This window comes from Homalodisca vitripennis, chromosome 2, assembly GCF_021130785.1.
Source record: "Homalodisca vitripennis isolate AUS2020 chromosome 2, UT_GWSS_2.1, whole genome shotgun sequence".
Lineage (NCBI taxonomy): Eukaryota > Metazoa > Arthropoda > Insecta > Hemiptera > Cicadellidae > Homalodisca > Homalodisca vitripennis.
Window position 1 is genome coordinate 177,070,649 of NC_060208.1, and position 21,211 is coordinate 177,091,859.

The following is a 21,211-nucleotide window of genomic DNA, read 5'->3' on the forward strand; positions in this document are numbered from 1 at the left end:
AAATATCTAATGTAATACTTTAGTGGCCTTCATGCACATTTTAGCTCTATCATCAAGAATATCACGATTAATTAGTTTAAATGCTTGACTAATTATTAAGTAATCAATTATCAATTTATCTATTTACTCTTCGCTTCAAAAATAAATAAGCTAATGACTAATGGTGAGACTATTCCATGTACTTCTAAATCCCAATTTGGCCAGATATCTTTTTTATAATCGTGTGACATTATTTGTCTTAGCCTACAGTAATCTTTTGTACAGAACTTTAATATTGAACTTTATAATCAGTATCACATCCATGGGTAAACTGCCTTTTTAGAATAGTTGAACAATCTTCTATTCTATTAAATGGAAAACAATTGTATTTTCCATACTTCTGTGTACCAAATGTGTAATAGCACTCAGTGGTCAAGATACGCTGCAGATTTACAAAGTACTTTGGCAGATTGTTTACAAAGTTTGGACTGAATTAGACCACTTGAAGTTGTGAGTTCTGGATGTTACATTCTAAGATAACTCATACTGTTTACAATTTGTGGGTTTCATAACTACACATCAGGAATAGCTGAAAGAGACGTTGTTCACACTTAGCACATTACACAGAAATTTAAGAATAGATTCCTACAGGTCTAAATAACAACAAAATGCCGAAGTATTTTCACAAACAGTATTCAATGCATGAACCTAATCAGCCCTATGCAGTGGTACAGATCGTTATTAACACGAGAGAAAGTAGACATTCACAGTTTTGGATTTAACAATCTCGTTTATTGAGATCGAACACAGTCGATTAATCACAAAACAATGCAAGATAAAGTGGCATGCTGTAACACTACAGATAGTAGTGGTAGAATGTCGGATGACTTGGGCAGTCTGTTTACGATTATTGGACTTGATTAGCTCGTCTACAGTTGAGACTAATGGGGACAGATCGTGACACGCCTAGGGACGTTAGATTGGAGAATGGACCATATCTCACTGAGTGTCAGATTACGTAATCATGATGTTTTTAGAAAACGAAAGATTAGTCCATATAAAGTCATGCCTAATGATGAAAGACCATTGACGTATGTAAGAATTAGATACCAGACAATCTTGGTAGGGTAAAACAGTTTTCAGTCGTTCATGTTGATCCATATATTATAGAACAGAAAGCTGACACGTATAAAAATGCTACAATAGACCATTCAGGTGGGATATCTCGTCGCGTAATGGTACTTCATTTGTTTTCCTTGATTTACAGTGATTCATTAGTCCACCACAGTGACTGCTGTTAAATGAGGATTGATTATTTATACATATAAAAATGCTGTAATAGACGATATTGTTGGAATTTTTCATTGTTGAATCAAACATTGTTGATGATTTCCATTGATTCAATAATATAATAAAGTCGCTACTAAATGAGGAAAGATAATTAACACATAAAAGAATGATGTAAGAAGATTGTTATCATGGAATTATACTCTATTTGTTTTTATGATCTTGATTGATTACTCCATAAAAGTGAGAAATAAAACAGAAAAACTTATGTATTGAAGGAATTAAAAATATTGTTTATGATTAACTTTTCCCGAAATCTCGTGGTAAGGCTGCGGCTCTTTAACAACGAGATCACGGGATCATTGGCAGAGATCAATAAATATTTTCGAATTGGCTTGCACCGTATGTTCTTAAAGTGCTTAGGATGATCAAATAAAAAGATAACCCTTGAACGTAATAAAGAAGGAATAATAACATATAAATTCCAATAATAAATAAAAATCATAAGAATCGCAGAGAGTGTGAAATGCAATTAAAGTATAGATACAAGTATAAATGGAGATAAAACAATTACTAATGTCTACAATATATGAAAAGTTAATACAATAGTTAAAACTGTATGATATACCAAACAATACGTAATTAAAAGATTAGATAGACTAAATAAACGTAATATGGAAATGGGAGCACACTGTTAATATTAATTAAAGCACCAAACAGGACTAAAAGACTGTAATATCTTCTACTTGATTGCGCAAGATTCTCGGTTTCTTATAAATGCACCAAGGAGATAGCGGGTTAAGGCAGTCAGAGAAGATTATCTCGTTATAAATGAGGTTTGGAGAGAGAAGAATCAGAGCTGTCTGGGGAGGGCCCGTCTCTTCTGTTTGCTATATGGGCGGTGTAGTCTTATTCTACTGCTTCTACTATAATTGTATTGCGAAAAAGCTTGGTAACTCTCGTTGTAGGTTCTAACAGACGGAAATGAGAAAAGAATTATACATGATCTTACATAAAAAGTCAAATCTTTTGTATGCCCGAAGACCTGTTTAAGTCCTCTTAGCTAGGACTAGTCTAGGACTAGAGCCTAAAAATTTCACACAATGCACTATTCTCAGATAATGATTTCGTACCTGCTTGATGGCTTGAATTTAATTGTCATCTGTTTATAAAAAATATTTCTATGTATTAGGCATAGGATTTATATGTACTTTAAATAAATGAATAAATTTACAATCAAAAAGTAGCTTTGTGGAAGAAGACACGTAAAGATTTATAAAAACCTCCATGGCACCAATCGTTCAGAGTGCACCTTCTGAGATTTCTGTTCTGGAGTATTTTGTAATAACAGCACGGAGCATCTTTCAATAAAATGCAAACATTATCAAAGTCAGTGTAGCAATTCTCAAAAACGCAAAAAACAAAATTTCGAAGGAATTCACGTGTTCTATTTTAAAGTCGGTAAAAATGTGAATTATTCAATAGGGTGGGCGATAATCAACTAATGAAGCATGACATAGCGATTAATTAGTACCATTTAACTAATGAGCAAGTAAGTATAATTCACTGGTAGAAATAATAATGACTTAGCAACTAAAGACACAACGCTTCCATAATTGGTTTAAACGTGAATACTTCTTGAGCATTTGGATTGACTTGAAATAATAAAACTCCAACAATGAAATTCCTCAAGGGGACGGTTCCGAGAAAAAAATTATTTAAACCCAAACTGGAACCATTCACACTTGTTTTCTTATGCAACGATGTCTCAATGCAATAAAATAATATGTCTGAAAATTCATAATGACTTCGAAACTAAACTTACAAAGCTTCCATAAGTACTTTAAACGCGTAATGAAATCTTCTTAGGCATTTAATTGGATTGACTTTAAAGAACAAAACTCCAATCGTGAAATTCCTCAAGGAGACGGTTTGGATACACATTTTCACTTAAACTTAAACAGTAACAAATCACACTTGTGTTCGTGTCTCAATGCAACGATGACTCATTGCAATGACATGAGACGACTCTAAACGTGTTAATAAAGCCCAATCATTTAAACGGTCTTTTCCGGTCGCATTGTCTGCAACACAGCGTTTATCTGGAGTGATTTTTTGCAGTGCCGTGTATAAAAAGATCGATGCGTCAGTGATCTGTCTCAATCAGACTTGAGTGTAGACAGTCAAATCAATCCAAATCATGAAGACAATGATCCCGCAACCAGAAATCCCAAAGATATTGTATCATGTAACATTGCTATCTGTATAAATGTTCTGATTACTGTTCTCAATTATCACATTCTTAGTGTCTCGTTATACACATGCTAATAGACCATTAATGATATGAAACAGAATATTTTAGCATTGAATTAATCGTCCACAATTAAACTCATACGTCTACAGTTTCTTTGATGTTCAATATCGTTCTCACGTGTTGAGATTAAAGATCTATGCTTGTAGTAAACTAGGAGTTGGGACGCGACATTATAGTTACAGCACATTTATAACTTGTATTCAACTATATTAAATATGTAAATACTGATTCATAATTACTATTTTGCATTACTATCGCTATAATAACTTTTGTAACTATGTTTATTTTCGTTGAACACGCCAGTTTTTTACGTTTGGATATTATACGAGTAGAGTCCTTTACTATATAAAACATTCTTGCAGTAAGTTTCAGAAGATTTTAATATTTTCCAGCAGAAATTGAACTCTAAATCTGAAATTATGAACTTATTTTCACACAGGCAAGATCCAGTTCGGTTATCGGTGAATGCCCTCAAGTAAAGTATGTTACAGCTTACTCCTCTACTTGTAACTGTAAAACATACAAGGAGAAGAAAAAGCATAGTTCTAGATATAGTTGTGGACTATTAAGGTCAAAAGCACATTGAAATAAAATCTATACATTGTTTTCCTATGGTCAAAATCACAATGTCCTAAATATTCCACTAGAGGCGTGTGACGCGTTGTAAATATTGTTTTTCTGCACAGTGAAACTAACAGTGTCCTCGGAGCGGCACAGTCACGTATCCAAGTTTTATGCGTCTAGTCACGTATCACGTGTGGTCACAGACAGGCCGACAGCTCAGTTGATCGCATCCACATTATCACGTTCACAAGGAATAGATTATGACGGGACCTTATTAGTGATACGTCACAGGGATCATCCTTGACGTTGATTCGGTTGAAATATCCATAACAGGCTGCATTGTATATTATTGTGTATAACGGGTACAGGTGTAACCGTTTCAGTATACATCTGCTAATCAATTACTGGATATTACATCAAAATTATAATCTTAGAAGTTAAAAATATACCAGTCCCTTAAAACACGGAGTTGTATGTACGATTGTAACGAAACATTCTGTCTACACATGTTAGGAAAGTAGATTTCAGGAGCTGCTATTAACTTGAAATATAAAATTGAAGACGCTCTAGTAGTTTTTCTGGTTATTTTTATGTAAAACCTCCACCATATTGAAAAGTTGTGATTTAAATAGTTATGAATAAATTTATTGAAAGGAAGCACACACACACCGGTCCACTCTCATATTGAATGCCTATAGAAATTGGCAGGTTTAAACAATGTAGTAAACAGTTTTTTCTCTTTTTTAGAAGAATTAATAATATCAATGGTTGGAACAATAAATATGCAGGTTTAATATCTTAAAAGCAATAATAAACCTATAAAAGTATGTGTAAGCCTCCATTGGAACTAATATTTGACGGAAGGCAATAATCTATTTTTTTAATTTTTGGTTCTAATTCTAATAAATATAATACCAATGAATCTGAAAAATCAAGGAAATCAAAGTGTTTTTTACTTCACACTTTAAAACTTCAGCCCTACTTACGTATTTACTTGATGGAAGGAAATTCCATTAATTAAGGAAATTCCTCACTATTTACAGTGAGAAATATAATAGTTAAAATTTTGCAAATGAAATTTAATTCATAATAAACGATTAACCAAGTCTAAGGTATTTTCTGTACTTGTCTATGAACTGCACTCGAAATAGCTTTTACAGTTAGGCAGGTGAAAACTAACCCAGCTTCTCCCTATAAATTTACATCCTAGTTATTCCTAAAATATCTAGAGAAATATCATCCTAAAAAGAAGGTATAAATCAGTCAGTCATGGAATTTTTGGTGGGCTTGAAGTGGAAAGGTATTGTGAAGATCCCAAATACGGATGAAATATAATATAATTTTCTTTGAAATTGGGTGTGGCCTTCCGAATAATGATACAAATAAAAATGTCTTTGTCTTTGTTGAGACAAACTTCCAAAACAGCCAAAAGTATGAAACCCAAAACCTTCCAAAAATGTTCAAATAAACCCTAACAATGATATTTTTTTGGGTTGCATTTGAACCGTGATTTTTAATTGCTTAATTAACAACATTAACAAATTAACTTTACTGTTTGTATGATTATTAGAATTACTTATATAAGCGTATATTCTATGGGTTATATTTAACGCTAAACAAATTTTTATTATTAAGCAGTTCAATCTAAGGTATGTTACACGTGTCTATATTGTACTTAGTTAAGAGTTATCTAGCTAGAGAAAAGAATAAATGCACATTTTTAAAGTACCAAAGAATTTATCTTGAACATTTAACAAAGCCATCGTTTTCCAACGCGATAGTCACCCAAGTCTGAGGTGACAGAGTCGTTTGTCTCTGCTTCATTGCGGAAATAGCCAGGATATTCAGTTTCTGATAACGAACCTCAGTCAGGACAGTTCCGCCTATTTGTTCTTTATTGATTATTTTGTGTTAGGCTTCAAACTTCCGAAATTTCAATGTTTATTTCTAAAACATTACAATATTACTGTTTATATTGAATTGAAAAAACTATCGAGACAATTGCACTTTAACCAATGAACCTCATTAGATTAAAAGTCTCATTAGAACGCACTTTAGTAGATTGAATAAAATTACCACTAGTGGAGTAGGGGTTGTGTTGGGTAAGATAATCCTACTTTTACGGAGTGTGGGAATTGGGGAATTAAGCTGGGGCCAACGTTGTTCCTTCCAGGGTCCATCCTACAGTAACATTACTTTACTTTCCTTATTTTATCCTTTTTAGTTTGTGTTCCAGTAATGTAAATTTGGAACAATTTTATTGACACAAATGAATATCGGTGTCAATACTAGGACACCTCCTAGAACAATTGTTATACGTAAATCCAATTAGAACAAACAACCACAATTAAACAATATCCCACGAATGAACATGCGTCAACTAGTTTAGTACTTCTCCTTGCCTGAATATTAAATTGCACACACAAGAGCTGCGTTTAAATAATGTGGTGAAACTTTGCAGAATTCCTTTAAATTCTAAAAATGTTTAACTTTATCACATTTTAAAATATGGGAGGTGTAACAAATTAAATGAAACTCAAATAGAGCTCTAGGAAGGTGTCATAAGTATCTTGTTTTATCTACGTTTCACCTTTAGTTTTATTAGTTACACGAGATATAATTCATCCAATGCTTTATAGTTTATATACTGAGGCACGGCAAGAGTGAACGCCCGGATTGCCATCTGTAGAGTGAGCGGCTCAGATAATAAATATTTGAGCAGTAACAATCAAAGTTACGCGGCACAACCCTACTGTCGGCCCCCACAACTAACTAAAATAATCCCCCATACCTCCGCACATCTCGTCAGTATGAATAACTTTACTCCTGTGTAATTTACTCACCCATAGTTTTCATGCTGATAATACAATTAACTATGATCTTGTAATACTTTGGACTTCTTGGGATGGAGAAGCATACTCAGCAGATAAGTGATATAGTAAAACTGATTGACTATATTAGCGTAAAACAACTACTAGACGGATTATAATGAAAGTTTACATGAACATTTCTAGGGTCTATGGTTAACATTTTATATACCAATTTCTATTTTGAAAATCCTTCCGGACTACGTCCCACTGGTATACGTTTTAAAAATACATGATCAATTGAAAAAGAATGTTAAATGGAACAAAATTATTTGTGGAAACATTTTTATGACAGCACAACCGTATGATTAACTAATTTTACCCCCATTTTACTAATTTTGTATTTATGGTCTTGAAAGCGTAGAGTAAGCTTGATAGAAAAAACAATTTAGATATTCTGCAACCACTGTCGAGCACAGAGTAAGAGAATATTCAGATAAAAATGTTTTAGAAAAAATGGAAGAAATATGTTTGACTGGAAATACGTTACATGGCAGAAATTAGACGCTTAGGCTTCCTCTCTTAATTAGGCTTCTCCTGTTCTATGTATACTTTCTATACCTGTCTATGTATGTATATTTTTTTATTGGGGGAACAAGGCACAATCAAATATAGTACAAAACATTAATAATACCGGAGTAAATTATAATGGTCATAAATATTTAAAAAGAAGATATACATGGTAATCTCTGTATTTCAAGATTGGGTGCGAAGTACTAGTGTAGTAACTACAGTATATTATTCTTTTATTAGTTTCAAAATTGTATTAATATATTAGGCCTATTCAAGAGTTTTTTTCAAAAAATAAATCTCAAGTCTTACTAAAATCTTAAATTTTTTAGTTCTATAAATCATAATTTATCGCCAATTCTTAATATTTACATCTCTATTTACACGGTTTATACGCAACCGCACAAATAGTACGTACTTAATTGTGCTTTAACTTTAGAAAATAAAATCATAGCCGTCAATTCAGTCAACGCTAATTTTCCCTCAAATCCTCTTATTCATTAATAAAAACGTAATCCTCTCTCATCATTATATCTACGATCTACTCAATGCATTTATAACGAAAAGGAAACTCAAGATTGTCTCTTAATTAAATGTTAAATCTCTTTGAAAAGAAACCAGAGAAATAAGACACATTCCTTCTCTTAAAAGGATTGGCTACATTTATGCCATTATCTTTTGAAAGATAAAACTAATACCAAACCAATTTATGTAATATTAAATTATATAATAATATAGCACTTTTGAAGCTTAATGGTTTATTTAGCTTTTTGAACCTGGCTGCATTAATAATAGTATACTTATAGATTTTTATGAGTAAAACATGACGTTTTCTAGGCCGTTTGAAAACCTAACCAGCAATTATAAAGAAGATAATACCTTCGGAAAATATCAACTATACATCCAGTTAACCGTCAAGACTAAATTAAAGTTAAATAAGTCTGCCCTGTCCTTTCGGTTCAAAGTTATATAACTTTTTCTTTCAACATACATTTGTACGTTCAAAAGGACTGTTTATGTTGAGTTGAAGTTGAATAATAAATTAAAGCTTTTATGTTTGTGCACATTTAACGTACGTATTTTAACTATCGTCTTCCCCCAAAATGCACTGTAAATTTTGAAGCAATTCGCCATTTCTGCATATACCGTGCATAATTAGACAGAAATTATGTTTACTCTATCGTTGTTATTTTCCCATGTGTGTACTTTATATTATAACACCTTCAAACATTCATTTCAACACATCACTTATTAGCAAATATAAACAAACTAATTAATTTTTAGTTGTATCGATGCAACTTAAAAATTACAACATTGTTCATGTCATAAATTACCGGTAATAAGACAGTGGAATTATTGTACATTCGTTCGAGAACACTAATGTAGCAACGCGATATTCTTAGGATCTTTATCATACAGATGATAAATGCAAACGTGTTCGAACATTATACATTAAGTTTGGTGTATTATTACAGATATCCTACTTATCTAGTTATGATAAACTCAAGATACGAATACGTCATACCACATGTCATAATAGGTTTCGTTAAGGTTGTACGTGAAATTTTAAGTCTGTAGTGCATTTCATTCTTGATACAAATAGGCAGGCAACCACACAGAATTGGATTTATACCTCTCAGCCACAGTCAAAAGGAAAATTGTGCTAACATAATGGCTTTATTGCCGCTCAGGAAAATATATGGACATGCACCATCATAGAATTCATCTTGTGTAAAAACTAAGCTTCAATCTAGATGATATATTTTTTATAGTAAGGCTACATTTGTTACTATTTCCGATGTTAAAGTTCCATATGACTGTTCTCTCTTTGTTTACAAATTCATTTATTTAGCGATTTTGTCGTTGCCATGAAGATTAAGCATAAGAACAATTTTAAAATGTTCGCTAAACTCATGATGACATACACCACGATCATACTTGATGATGCCTATATCGAGAAAATGCTACCTGCAAAATATGAATGTGTAGGTCAGTTTATTCTCGTTATATTGTGTGGACAAACAGACAGACAGACATATAGAAAATACATTTTACTTCGCTAACGCTCAGCCAGTAATCGTATGCAAGCGCTACTTATTGCGTATAATCGCAGGCAGCTCAGCAGGGTTCATTCCCACTGACAGATCAATGAAAGCTGCAGTGAAGTCTGCCACGTACGATCGCAAGTGGATATCGCTTAGTTTCAGTGAAAATTTACAGTAAAAAGATTATTCAGTACCATAATGCGACTAGTTAGAGTAAATACTCTCAGAGACAAGTATAGCTATTTTGTTCTTTAGAGCACTTCTATAAACACACTCCAAGATAAATCTTTAGAATTATCAACAACAGTAGGGTATAAAATTTATAGTTATTGCCTAACTAAATATGATTCACCTCTGTACGCTTATCAAGCTTATCTTGAGTCTTGGACTCTTTTAATTTTTTATAATTATTTTATCCGGAGATAAGAGATCAGTATTCTAAACTTTACAAAACTAAAAGTTTATACTTATTTAACTAAACATGCTTCAGTTTAATCCCCAACAGGAATATGTTTTTCTCCACTAATGGGTTATAGATTCCCTAACAATAACTTTATAAGTAAGTTGGAAATTTAATTGGGTTATCAACAATAAACATATAAAAGCAACGATAATTTTATAAATTTGATTTATGAATAATTGCACCTCATAGCTATAAAATGTTTAAAGTTTTAGATAAAAACAATTCAAGTTCATTTATTTCTGATGGGCATTTACATGTATCAAGAGTAGTCAGTACCGCTATACATAATGCAACTAACGTTTAAATTTTGAGTTGTCTAAGTTGTAAATAAATATTGTTCTTATCATTGGATACGTTCAAATATTTAATATAATTAGAAATTTGTATTATATGTAATAAATAATCTATTAAAATTGATTACGTAAATCGAATAAAAGTACTAGGAATAGTAAACAAAATATTATTTATTTTCTTTATAACCAATTGTTTGAACATTGACATAAAAGTGTTTTAAACTCTAAAACTACCACTTCGTCCTGTATCAAACAAAGCGATAGTTTTCAAACCAAATTACTTGCCGGGTAATGGCTGAGTGGATTGCGTGTCAGCTGATAAGGGTCGCAGTCAGGGCACTAATCTTTGCCTAACAGTCCTGTAAAAGGCTAACAGCTGTTGGCAAGGCTGCGTCAAAAGTCAATATGGCGGCAGAGTTGTTTTTTATGCATCGTTTGCAGTAAAGTTTGAACCTTTAAAAGTTCAGTTCTAAGTCTTTGCGCAAACTAAACCACTTCTCTTGTTCTTATTTCTCAATATTACTGATTTGAAACCCGCTTGGCATTATGATTATTTCTCACACATGTCTTGCCCAACATTTGTTATCCAGTGTTTAAAAGATAACAGACGATTAGATTGGTAAAAAACGTCTAGGCTATTTACTGAAAATCTACATACACGCTTTCAGTAGAAGACAATTTCTGATATCTTCCCGGCTCTTGGTCTCTGAAAGCGTTGTTTCTGGAAATTCACTGTTAGAAGGTAGATCCGGTCTCGAGTCTCGTTAAAGCAAAGTACTTTTTCAGATCCAATCTACATTTAAATTAAACAGGGCTATATTGCCGTGTATACATTTTAATAGATATTAAAAATTATTTACTGGTACTTGATTTACATGTTAGTTTATTTATTTAACCACAGATGTAACAGAAAAGGCCAAATACAAAATAATTGATTAATGAAAAATGATGGTCTGTGGTGTAATGGTATCATACTCTCCCGGCATGTGTGATATTTAGGCTCGAGTCCAAGCGGGGCAAGTACACTTTATGATCTCACCATTGTTGTTGTCTTGTTTCACATGTATTGGTCTTCACGTTACATATTAGTTTATAATGAAAAAAAAATAATAAAAAGGTCAAAGTACGCCTTCCATCCAAAACGAATTAAGCTGAAATGATTGATTCGATAGACCCTAAAACTCAAAACTCAAACTTGGGATATCCCATAACTTATAGTAACTACTAGAAACTGCACATTATAACCAGTCCCACAGCCATCATGATAAAATCCCACAGATGTATCAAGTCCGAAGTACAATAATAACGTCAACGCTGTGGCGTGGTACAGAACACGGGGAGAAGCACGAACACTCATTGGCCACCAAACTCGATACTTGTCCCATTAATAACTGAGCGTTGACCCAGGTTCACCAGCTCGTTTCACTCTCAGTTTGGTCCACAAGGAATTGTACCTAGTTAGGAAATATGGTTATGTTTTGGAATACATTGCTGAACTTTTTAACCGTTGATAATTGATGTTTTATATTTGTTAATATAATTTAATCAACTGTTCTTGTCCAGATCACATTCTTTTGGCACGGTCAACTTAAAATAATTAACCATACACGAAAATCAAAGTTAAATTAATATTGTTAAAGTTAATATAAAAGTAGTTTTTAAATCAAATTTAAATTGCAGTCTGTGTCATAACCTAAAATTAATACTCGTATAGATATTATTTATGTGTCTGGTGGTTGTTTTTAAGTTTGGAAAAATGTGAAATATGGTAAAGCAAAATATGATTTGAGACGTCCTAATTTTTAATCCTAATACTCCCATTTTGACTTCCGCTAAAACTGCCACGATTGACAATCGATATCTTTATTACGGGAATTTACTGCATCTATTGAATTTTTTTTTAATTTGCGTGCAATTTTACGAAAAACTATGTTGTATTTTTATACAATGCATATGGTTTATTGGCTCCTGTAGTATTATGTCCGCACTGTAAAACTATTTTTACAAAGATATCTGTCCAGTAAACTTACGTGACTTGTTTTAATAATAATGCAGGAGTGAAAAGCCGACTTACGGCTTATTAACAGGAATTCTTAACCTGGAAATTATGTGTATGTAAAGCTTGTTGAATTTAATTAACTACGGGATGATCTCGAACTTGTTTGCAAAGCAGTGTAATTGTTCTCTGAGGGTCAAATATCAGTGACTGTAGGAGCTAAGTTAGTGTATGGTATGAAATCGTTAGCACAAGGACTTAAAGGAAACGACAATTCAACTCCAGTGCCCCAGGAGTGGGAGGACGTCCGGGTATCCTTGTGTCCTGAAGTGGACACTTGTTGTACTGGCCTTCCAGGGTTTAAAGGAACTTCCTTAACAGTTTCTTTCCTTTCCTTGTAAAAATGTTGCTGAATGCAACAACATATGTTATAGCGCTATACAGGTTTTTGGCTGAGGGTTAGCGAAGTCGATCGGTCGAGGATACCTCTCAAAAAACATAATTTATGTCTGTCCTTCTGTCCGAACTACACTTAGAAAATGAATTAATTCATAGATTTTTTACACGAGGCTTTATTTCAGAATATGAAAAATCGATTTCGATTATGGTTCTTATTATTCCATGCGATTTGGCTGAGCGACGACGAATATTTTTATATTGAGCATATGGATAATCATGATGGGAATGAGAGAATTGAATAATATCCAAATATGTAAACAGATTGAGCACAACTATTTTAAAGTTAACCAGTGACAGAGTAAGAATGTAGCCTAATTGTTCTCTAGTTATCTCTAGATGTTATCTATAGATTTTAAATTTTGCAATAAACTTCATTTCTGCATAAACAAGAATAGGTTCTAAGATGATGTAAATCCACAGGATTTGGCTGATCGTCATTGCAGCCTATTCAAGCTTAATATCAGTAGTTTAGCAAAATTTCCATTCTGTCTGCTTGGGAGCATTAATTTCTTAATACATTTTCAGTATAGTTTTCTGTCTGTCTGTTTCTCCATTTTGCATGCAACTTCAACGAAGCCTGTTACGTGACCTGAGGTGTGGCGTATTCTTTCATTGTCGTATAGTAGTTCCAATAATAGTTCTTATAGACTCCTGATAATTGTGGTAAACGTATATTGAACATTTTTCAACATACTGAATTTAGTAATTGTTAAATAAATTAACCTTGGATATAAAAAGGATAAATAAAGAAGAGGCAATTTTATGCTAATGTTTCTGTATTAAATGTAAGTCAGTTACCAACCATAAAATATTTTACTTGTCTTAAAACGAATGCATTTATCTTATCTGCTTGAATTATCTTATGTGCTTACTAAGACAGAAAAAACAGAGAGTGTTTATATGAGTTAATACACCTCGTTTATAAAGTTTGTTTAAATATCACATACATTAACTCAATATTTTAATTCACCGCGACAAAATGTTTTTAAATTTAATTGTATTGTGTCAGTTTATACGTCCTGGCTTGTATTGAAATTAATTTAAAGAAACATTATGCAAGGGCAGGAAGTAAGGGTTTCACGGGAAGCTACATTGTTCGTTCGCATAGGATCATTATGGAGGCAAGGGAAGCAGGATTGTGAATACTAGTTATTTACGCAGTTCTTACTGCATAAAAACAACAAATATACTAGTATTGGATAAATCTTATTTCAATAAATATAAACAATACATTACGCTACAAATAATAATTTACTTGTAGTAAAGTTAATAAATGCACTATACGATTTTAGCCCTATAAAAAGAGTAAGAAATACTGTTGGTTTTTTACAGAATGTCTTTAACGTTCTGTATTGTACCTGTTGTTTCCTATAAATTAAAAGTTGGTACATTGTTTAATAACGACAAATTTATTCTCAGAAATGTATATAGTTTATGAAGTATTACAATTCTAATAAACGTTATTCACTTTAAGAGAATATTAATATTTCTTATATAATATGCTTTATTAAATCATAACAGTTTTCCAACTTTATTATTACTTAAATTGAGACATTAAATTGTTCACCAACTTTTCGTTATTTGATCGTGCAATCTTCTATTTATGTCCAGCAACTATTTTCAATAATGCCAACTTTAGTTATATTACTCAGTTTTATCATACTATCAGCAGCGAAGAAGAGGAAACGTTTTTGTGAAGTTGCCAAAAGTCGGATTCTAGCTATCCATAATATTTACCGATGTTCCCTTGAACTAACAAGCCTTAGACTGTTCAACCTTGCCACTCGTGCAGTTTCCACAATACACATGCCTATTACCATCTGCACAAAACCTGCAAAAACTTTTCTTAGAAACCATTGTAAGTGTAATTTGAGCTGTTGAATGACTACTGCCGTGTAATGATATAATATTTTTTCTTATTATTTATTGAACATTTTTCTTATAATAAATGGATTAGCAACGTTATAAGAGCATTTTCCTAGCAACAGCATTTTATTTAAAATGTTAACAAAGGCTTTATTCTGCGCAAAATTCATCATATAATCCAATCATATAGTAAATTTAATCCAAGTATAGAATTATTTAAGTAGGATGACACATGAATATCGTCACTTTAGAAGTTCATACTAGCCATGATTAACCACTTACAATTCGTTCGTAATTTCTTTAAAAACGTTAAAAATAACGAGACGGGAAACGTAAATGTTTTATCACAAGATATGCATTGAATTTTTATTTAAGAACAAAAAGTAAAACAGTTTCATTGATAGAAAAAGCTGTCATGTATTTAAAAATCAGCACCTAGTATGCCACAATAGTATGGTTTGATAGTCTTTATTTTATTTAATGAGAAGAATAATTTTTGTTCTCAGATATGTCGAGCAGTGAGCTCCATATACAATCAGTATTTTTATGTGGTCTACATAACAGAAAATAATTGCAATATCTATGTTCTACTATATAGCAATAAATGGTTTCTTTCACTAATTTTGTTATGGAAATATTTAGTTTGATTATTTTTTGACCTCAAACACAAGATACCCAAATATTATATAGTGGCAGTGTGGCGGAAAAAAAACTTTTTGTGGTGTCTGTGAGAATAAGGCAAAATGTATTAGAAAACTGTTTGAATATAAAATATAATAAAACCCCGATTCTTATTCTCAGCTAATGGTAAAAAGTACACCAATACTTTGAGAAAAATAATATATTTCTTCTTTCTCTTTTTTAAGTAATAAGAACTACGTAAATTTATTTCCAAACTTCCAGTAGGAATTACTGTTGGAAACACCTTACATAGTTTAGAATATTAATTTATTATTTTTAATCATATACACATGGTATTCATATTTGTTTTCATACGGTTTTTATTACAATATAACAGATTATTTTTAAATTTTACTGTGCAGTTCTAAATACGACAAAAATAAAATTAAATAAATCCTTCTTAAATCTTTCAAAAGTAATCCAAAGTACTAAATGGTAATTTTAAGTAAAAGAGTGAATAAAAATTTCCAGTGTATGATATTATTTAATTTTTTAAACACAGCTGACATCTATATACTCTAATTAATCGTAACTTTACTTTGATTTATGGGACAAAATGTTTCTTAGTTCATCTTCATTATGATCCTTTTTACTCTTTCATACTTCGTAGCATAACCTATATTTGTTTTCAGTTGATTTGTAGAGCAAACTTTGGTAAGAGGCAGAATATTTTAGTTAACTGAGTAGACGGGGGATGTAAAGCACATTGTATCACAGTGCGTGCGCGATGTGAGTGCGTGCGTACAAGTGTGAGTGGTAGCGTGCACGCGTGCGGGTGTCACGCATGTCCTCCCCGGAAGAGCCATCCTCCAGCCATGACGCTGGGGAGACCTCGGAGCCCCACAGGGCGCCAGAGGAAGCCGCCGCGGCCTCCACTCCCGCAAACATCCGCTGCCGATGGAAAGCTGTCTTCAAGAAGATGCGGAAGAGGTAAGATAACCTGAAAACTGCGCGGATAATAAAGTCTTTCTTATATGGCGGACAAACGAAATCGCAGAACTCACATATTGAGATGAGATAAGACAATGAAACTACATTTAACATTTACAAATGGATGCGCATTATTGGCAGTTTCGATTTTACAAGCTCGCGGAAGTTTACTTTCCACAGTGAAATATTTTACTATAGACGTGTATAGTATTATCAAGTAGTGACTACAGCTGTTACTTACCTAGTGCACTGTTATCCTAAAGTATGTATCTATAACGAGAAAAATAATACCAAGCAACGTGTAAGACATTGAAATTATCAGAGAGTATGCTTTCTTTCGTGCTAAAACGTTATTACCTAACCCCGTTTGCAGGGCTGGTTCTAATCATCTGCGCTCGTGAGTGTTGGGGTTCGTGCGTGCGTGGCGACTACTAGTGATGGTAGAATCGATTACTTAAAAGTATCGAATACGGTATATTCATAAGCACCCGTTTATTCGAATACAAGTATTCGAAATCTTTATCTGTATTGAGTATTTCTAACAGACAAGTCTAGACTTGTCTTACGTCCTTTCCGTAATCCATTGTTTCTCGGTTATTTGGGATTGCCATGCCAAAAAGGTAGGAAAAGACAAAGGTCTTTTTGTTCCTCCAATGTTTGTAGGTCATACCTATGATTTATTATATTCAGAAAAAAATATATATTTGTTTACTTGCTACTTCAGTTCTGTCTGAAAGATTCTTTTGTATTGCAGGTGTTTTTCAAGTCAAAAACCCAAAGTATTTACACAACAGTATGAAATAAATATTAATTGCTGTCCTCATTGCTTAGACATTTATTTATTAATTGAACAGTTGTACAACTATACATTTTGTATAGTTTTAAAGTTTTTAATTACCTATTCCAAAATATAAGTATTCATGTAAACCCTCCAATGAATTCTTTTGTATGAATAAGAATAGAGCTCTTGATTATTTTATTTGAACACTATTAGTCCAAATGAAAGGATACTGTAGGTTTGAATCCGATTCCTCCAGGAAAATTGTTTTCATTTCAAAAGAATTCGAATACTTTTCGATTCTCCCATTACTAGCGACTACCTGGTACTTCAGTTTCAGTCGGAATACTATAAACAGTATTTCGACTCAATATTAACCTGGAAAACAGGTGTTAGTTGCTAATGAGCCATTATCATATAATTGGATATATTTTTAATTATTATATAAATAGACATGATTGTTTTAAAATAATAGTACCGGTATTAAATTACGGTTCGGATCAAAAATTGTGTTAGAAGTACAAGTGCATGCGTACTGATACGCATTAAAATGAGAGAAAAAAAACTACCACCGTTTTAAGAATATAGTATATTTCAAGTATTTCTCAATGAATAATCTATTTATTCCCCGATAGCTATTTTTGTCGATGAGGTAGATCTCGTTTATTTATTATGAAAGAATATAACGAGCCTTTGTAGGGCCCTATTAATTCCTGAGTAATGGTGCCTTTTGAAGTCCTGAGTTTAAAGTCATATCTGATCCTGCTTTTATTCAAGTGGGGTTTTTTAACTCTTACTTCTTAATCTAAGGAAATTCAGAGCCAGTTTAATCAAAAACCAAAATCTGTCTGTCATAAACTGTAATATAAAAATTCGTTCGTATAGTGTTTGATGAGTATTTAACTGAAATATTTAACAGAATGATGGTTTCTTGATCGCATATGCAGATCACCCGGCTGAATTGTGTTCTATCAAACATGGCTTGGGTTACAGTGCGTATTTGATAAACGAATTTCAAAATTATAACACGTTCTTAATTAAAGCGAAATAAATGTTTGAAATTTTGTGTGGATCCATTACGTATTCATATAAACAGTGTATGGATCTGAAAGTTACTAATGAAAATAATATCCTGAGATTATAATATACTAAGTGTGTAAGAAAAATATGGTTTAATAGAAAATGAGATACTACAGTTATATTTTCTTGAAATGTACATATGAAAAATTAGTGGCTATGTTGTTAGAAGTATGGTAAAAATGCTAAGGTATTGAAATTATATATTTTATATGAATTTTCAATGGTTGACTGATGTGAAGTTATTTTATAATAAGAATAGTAATACTTAAGTAATATCTATACTTTTTACTTTTTTTACTTATTTGGCTCCACATTGTATAACCTCAGCGTAATAATATCTTTGTATATTGTTCCAATCTTTTATGAGTTTGTAATAATCGTTCCATAATTCAGTCATTTACTGTATAAGGCATTATAATAATATCATGTTATCTTAATACTACGATAATTGTCAAATTATTCTGTTATTAATTTAATCAAATTGTTGTAATAGCAAAGTATTATTACATTGAGATATTCAGTAAAATGTAAGCCATTGAAGCTGTCAGTGTTGATAAACTTTAATGGTAGCTTTTGAACAAGGCGCCAAGGTAATTGAATTCCAAGCTCAAGGATTCTTTTTAAAGGATTAGATTTCTATTTATAAAATTCCTAAGATAGGTGAATGTGGTTCGTGAGTGTTTTCTTTAAGTACCTGCTTCACCAGAGGAAATTCAATTATAGATAAATAACAAATAATAATTTTAAAAGTGATATCGCACGTTTTTCGTAATGATTAGATGTTGCGTTTCATTATTTTGGAACTCACTTTTCAATTTGTTTTTTAAATTTATTTTAGTTTATTACATTTTTATGTAATTAAGAAATATATTTGTTTTTAACAACATATATTTGTTTTTAAGATGAATTATATGCAATTGTGGTTTATTGAAATGAAGATTGTTATAATGATGTTGGGGTACTTTGTATCAGCCTATTTATATTCCTTACATTTATAGCGAGACAAGTTTTGTTCAAACTTTCACAAAATATTGTTTAATAGTTGATTACTAATTTTCTCTTGAATCAATAATCAGCTGAGTCATTTTCGTTTAGAAGTTTTAACTTATATTATGTTATCTTATGCACAAAATTTGCAATTTTAAAACTTGTAACAAAGACTTTGATGTCAAAACAATTCTTTTTATGAAAGGGAATAAAATAATCTAATAAATATTAAAATTAATTTAACAGTAGTTAAAAAAAGTAATGTAACTAAAAATAAACTATTAAATTTGATTTACTCAATTGGTAAAAAATCTAAATTTAATAATTATCCTATATATCTCCTGAAAGTCAGTGATATATCGAGTGGCCAAATTCCATTAAGTTCATATAAAAATAAAATTTATTTATTTCGTTCTACTTCCCACACGCCAATATATTGTATCCTAGAATTCGTTGTCCTATATTGATTGAAAATAAACACAGTCGTTTCATTAAGTGCGCATTATATGCGTAAGGAGGAAGTACACAAAAACTTCGTGCAGCCCATCTCAAAATGTCGATGAGAAGTTTATTTAATTAGATCTATTTTGAGAGGCGCTCGTCAATAATTTTTAATGAAAAGAAGAGCAAGAAAATTGCTGAAGAATTCAATTTACTACAAAACATTACACATATACACAAACATTTTCTGTATACAGTATAATTTTTTCGTTCCTTTAAAATATTAACATATGAACATTTAATCTATTTGGCTTTGCTGTACCTGCCAATAAAGGCACAAATTAGAAGTATCTGTAACTTATAAAAACAAATCTATGTACAGGGTGTCTTAGATGAACTGAATTTAAAATTTGCCTTTAATATACTTCGAGTCGGAAGTAGTGAGTGAAGAAAAAGTGGTCGATTTTGGTGTTAAGCTCAATTATTATTAACGATTTTAAAGTTATTGTCTCGATTGGGGGTGATTTGTTACGATAGTTTTTGCTAAAGATGGTACTACTGAGTGAGTATTTAATATCAAGTTCCAGAGTACTGTTCATTTCAAGACTAAATGCAGGTCTGTAGTTTTTATTATTTTGATGTCATCTTTAAAGATATTTTATTATATTATAACCTATATTGTTAACATACATAACGGGCTTTGTCGATATTTCAGCATACTTTTTCGTGGTAGTAATGCTTTGGTAACATATAAATGTCGAGTGGTACAATTTCATTCGAATTTTTATTTTTAACGTTGCTTGTATTTATTAAATAAGTTAAAAATTCGATAAAAATCCCCAAAAATTACACCCTTAAATATATAAAATTGGAAATTTGTAGCCCATATCTAAATTTTTTTAACAGATATAAAGAAAAAATATTTAAAGCTTTATTATTTTTTTCAAGGGGTATTTTGCCTCTGGTTCTATAATATTATAATGAGTATAAGCTGTGGTATATATATACAAGAAAAGGAATATAATTTTACCTCACAATGACCTAGTTCGTTGAATGAAGGAACAACAATACATTTTTAACCTGAAGACGCAGAGAAGAGTACACAGACCGAGAATTGAGCTGAAAGCAAACATACCTTAACAAAGCCAATTAGAGCGTCCTGTGCAAATATTAAACTTGTGGCGAGATAAAAATACATCTTATATTTTCTTAAACGGAACTTTTCTATAATAAAGCTTAATATAGATAAGAGAGGCTTATATAAACAATACTGTACTTCTATAATGTATAACAAAAATTAACAAATTACGATTTATAGGGAAATTTACACTCAGTTTTAAAATACCAAATATTAACTTTACCCAATGAAATGTAGTTTCGTATCCTAACAAGGATTTATATGAGTTGTATTGCGGAATACAACTTAACTCGTATCCTTGTTTCTAGCTGTGATCGGACACTTCTGACAAAGTGTTATTAAATGTAACTCACTAACAAGTAAGCAGTAACCTACAGTTTCAATTGGAGTCAGAACCTTGAAATTTCGAAATTCTATTTCTTCCTCTGTTTAAGGACGATCTGAAAATTGTTTTAGGGTTCAGGGTAATGAAAGGGTTGACGTTCGGTCATTATACATTGTAACATATCCTCCAATAATGACTGGCAGAACAA

General features: G+C 31.7%; 1 protein-coding gene across 3 annotated transcripts in view; it reads left to right on the top strand.

Annotated features, from left to right (window-relative positions):
- LOC124355084 (regulator of G-protein signaling 20) overlaps nt 1–21,211 on the top strand; it is a 403,888-nt gene that overhangs the window by 266,778 nt on the left and 115,899 nt on the right. Inside the window, exon 2 of one of the 3 annotated variants that reach the window (XM_046806025.1) lies at nt 15,957–16,254. The exons of the other annotated variants lie outside the window; for them this stretch is intronic. Coding sequence (XP_046661981.1) covers nt 16,109–16,254 — 146 coding nt within the window. The 5' untranslated portion in view covers nt 15,957–16,108. The remainder of the gene's footprint in view (nt 1–15,956; nt 16,255–21,211) is intronic. 3 annotated transcript variants of the gene reach the window in all.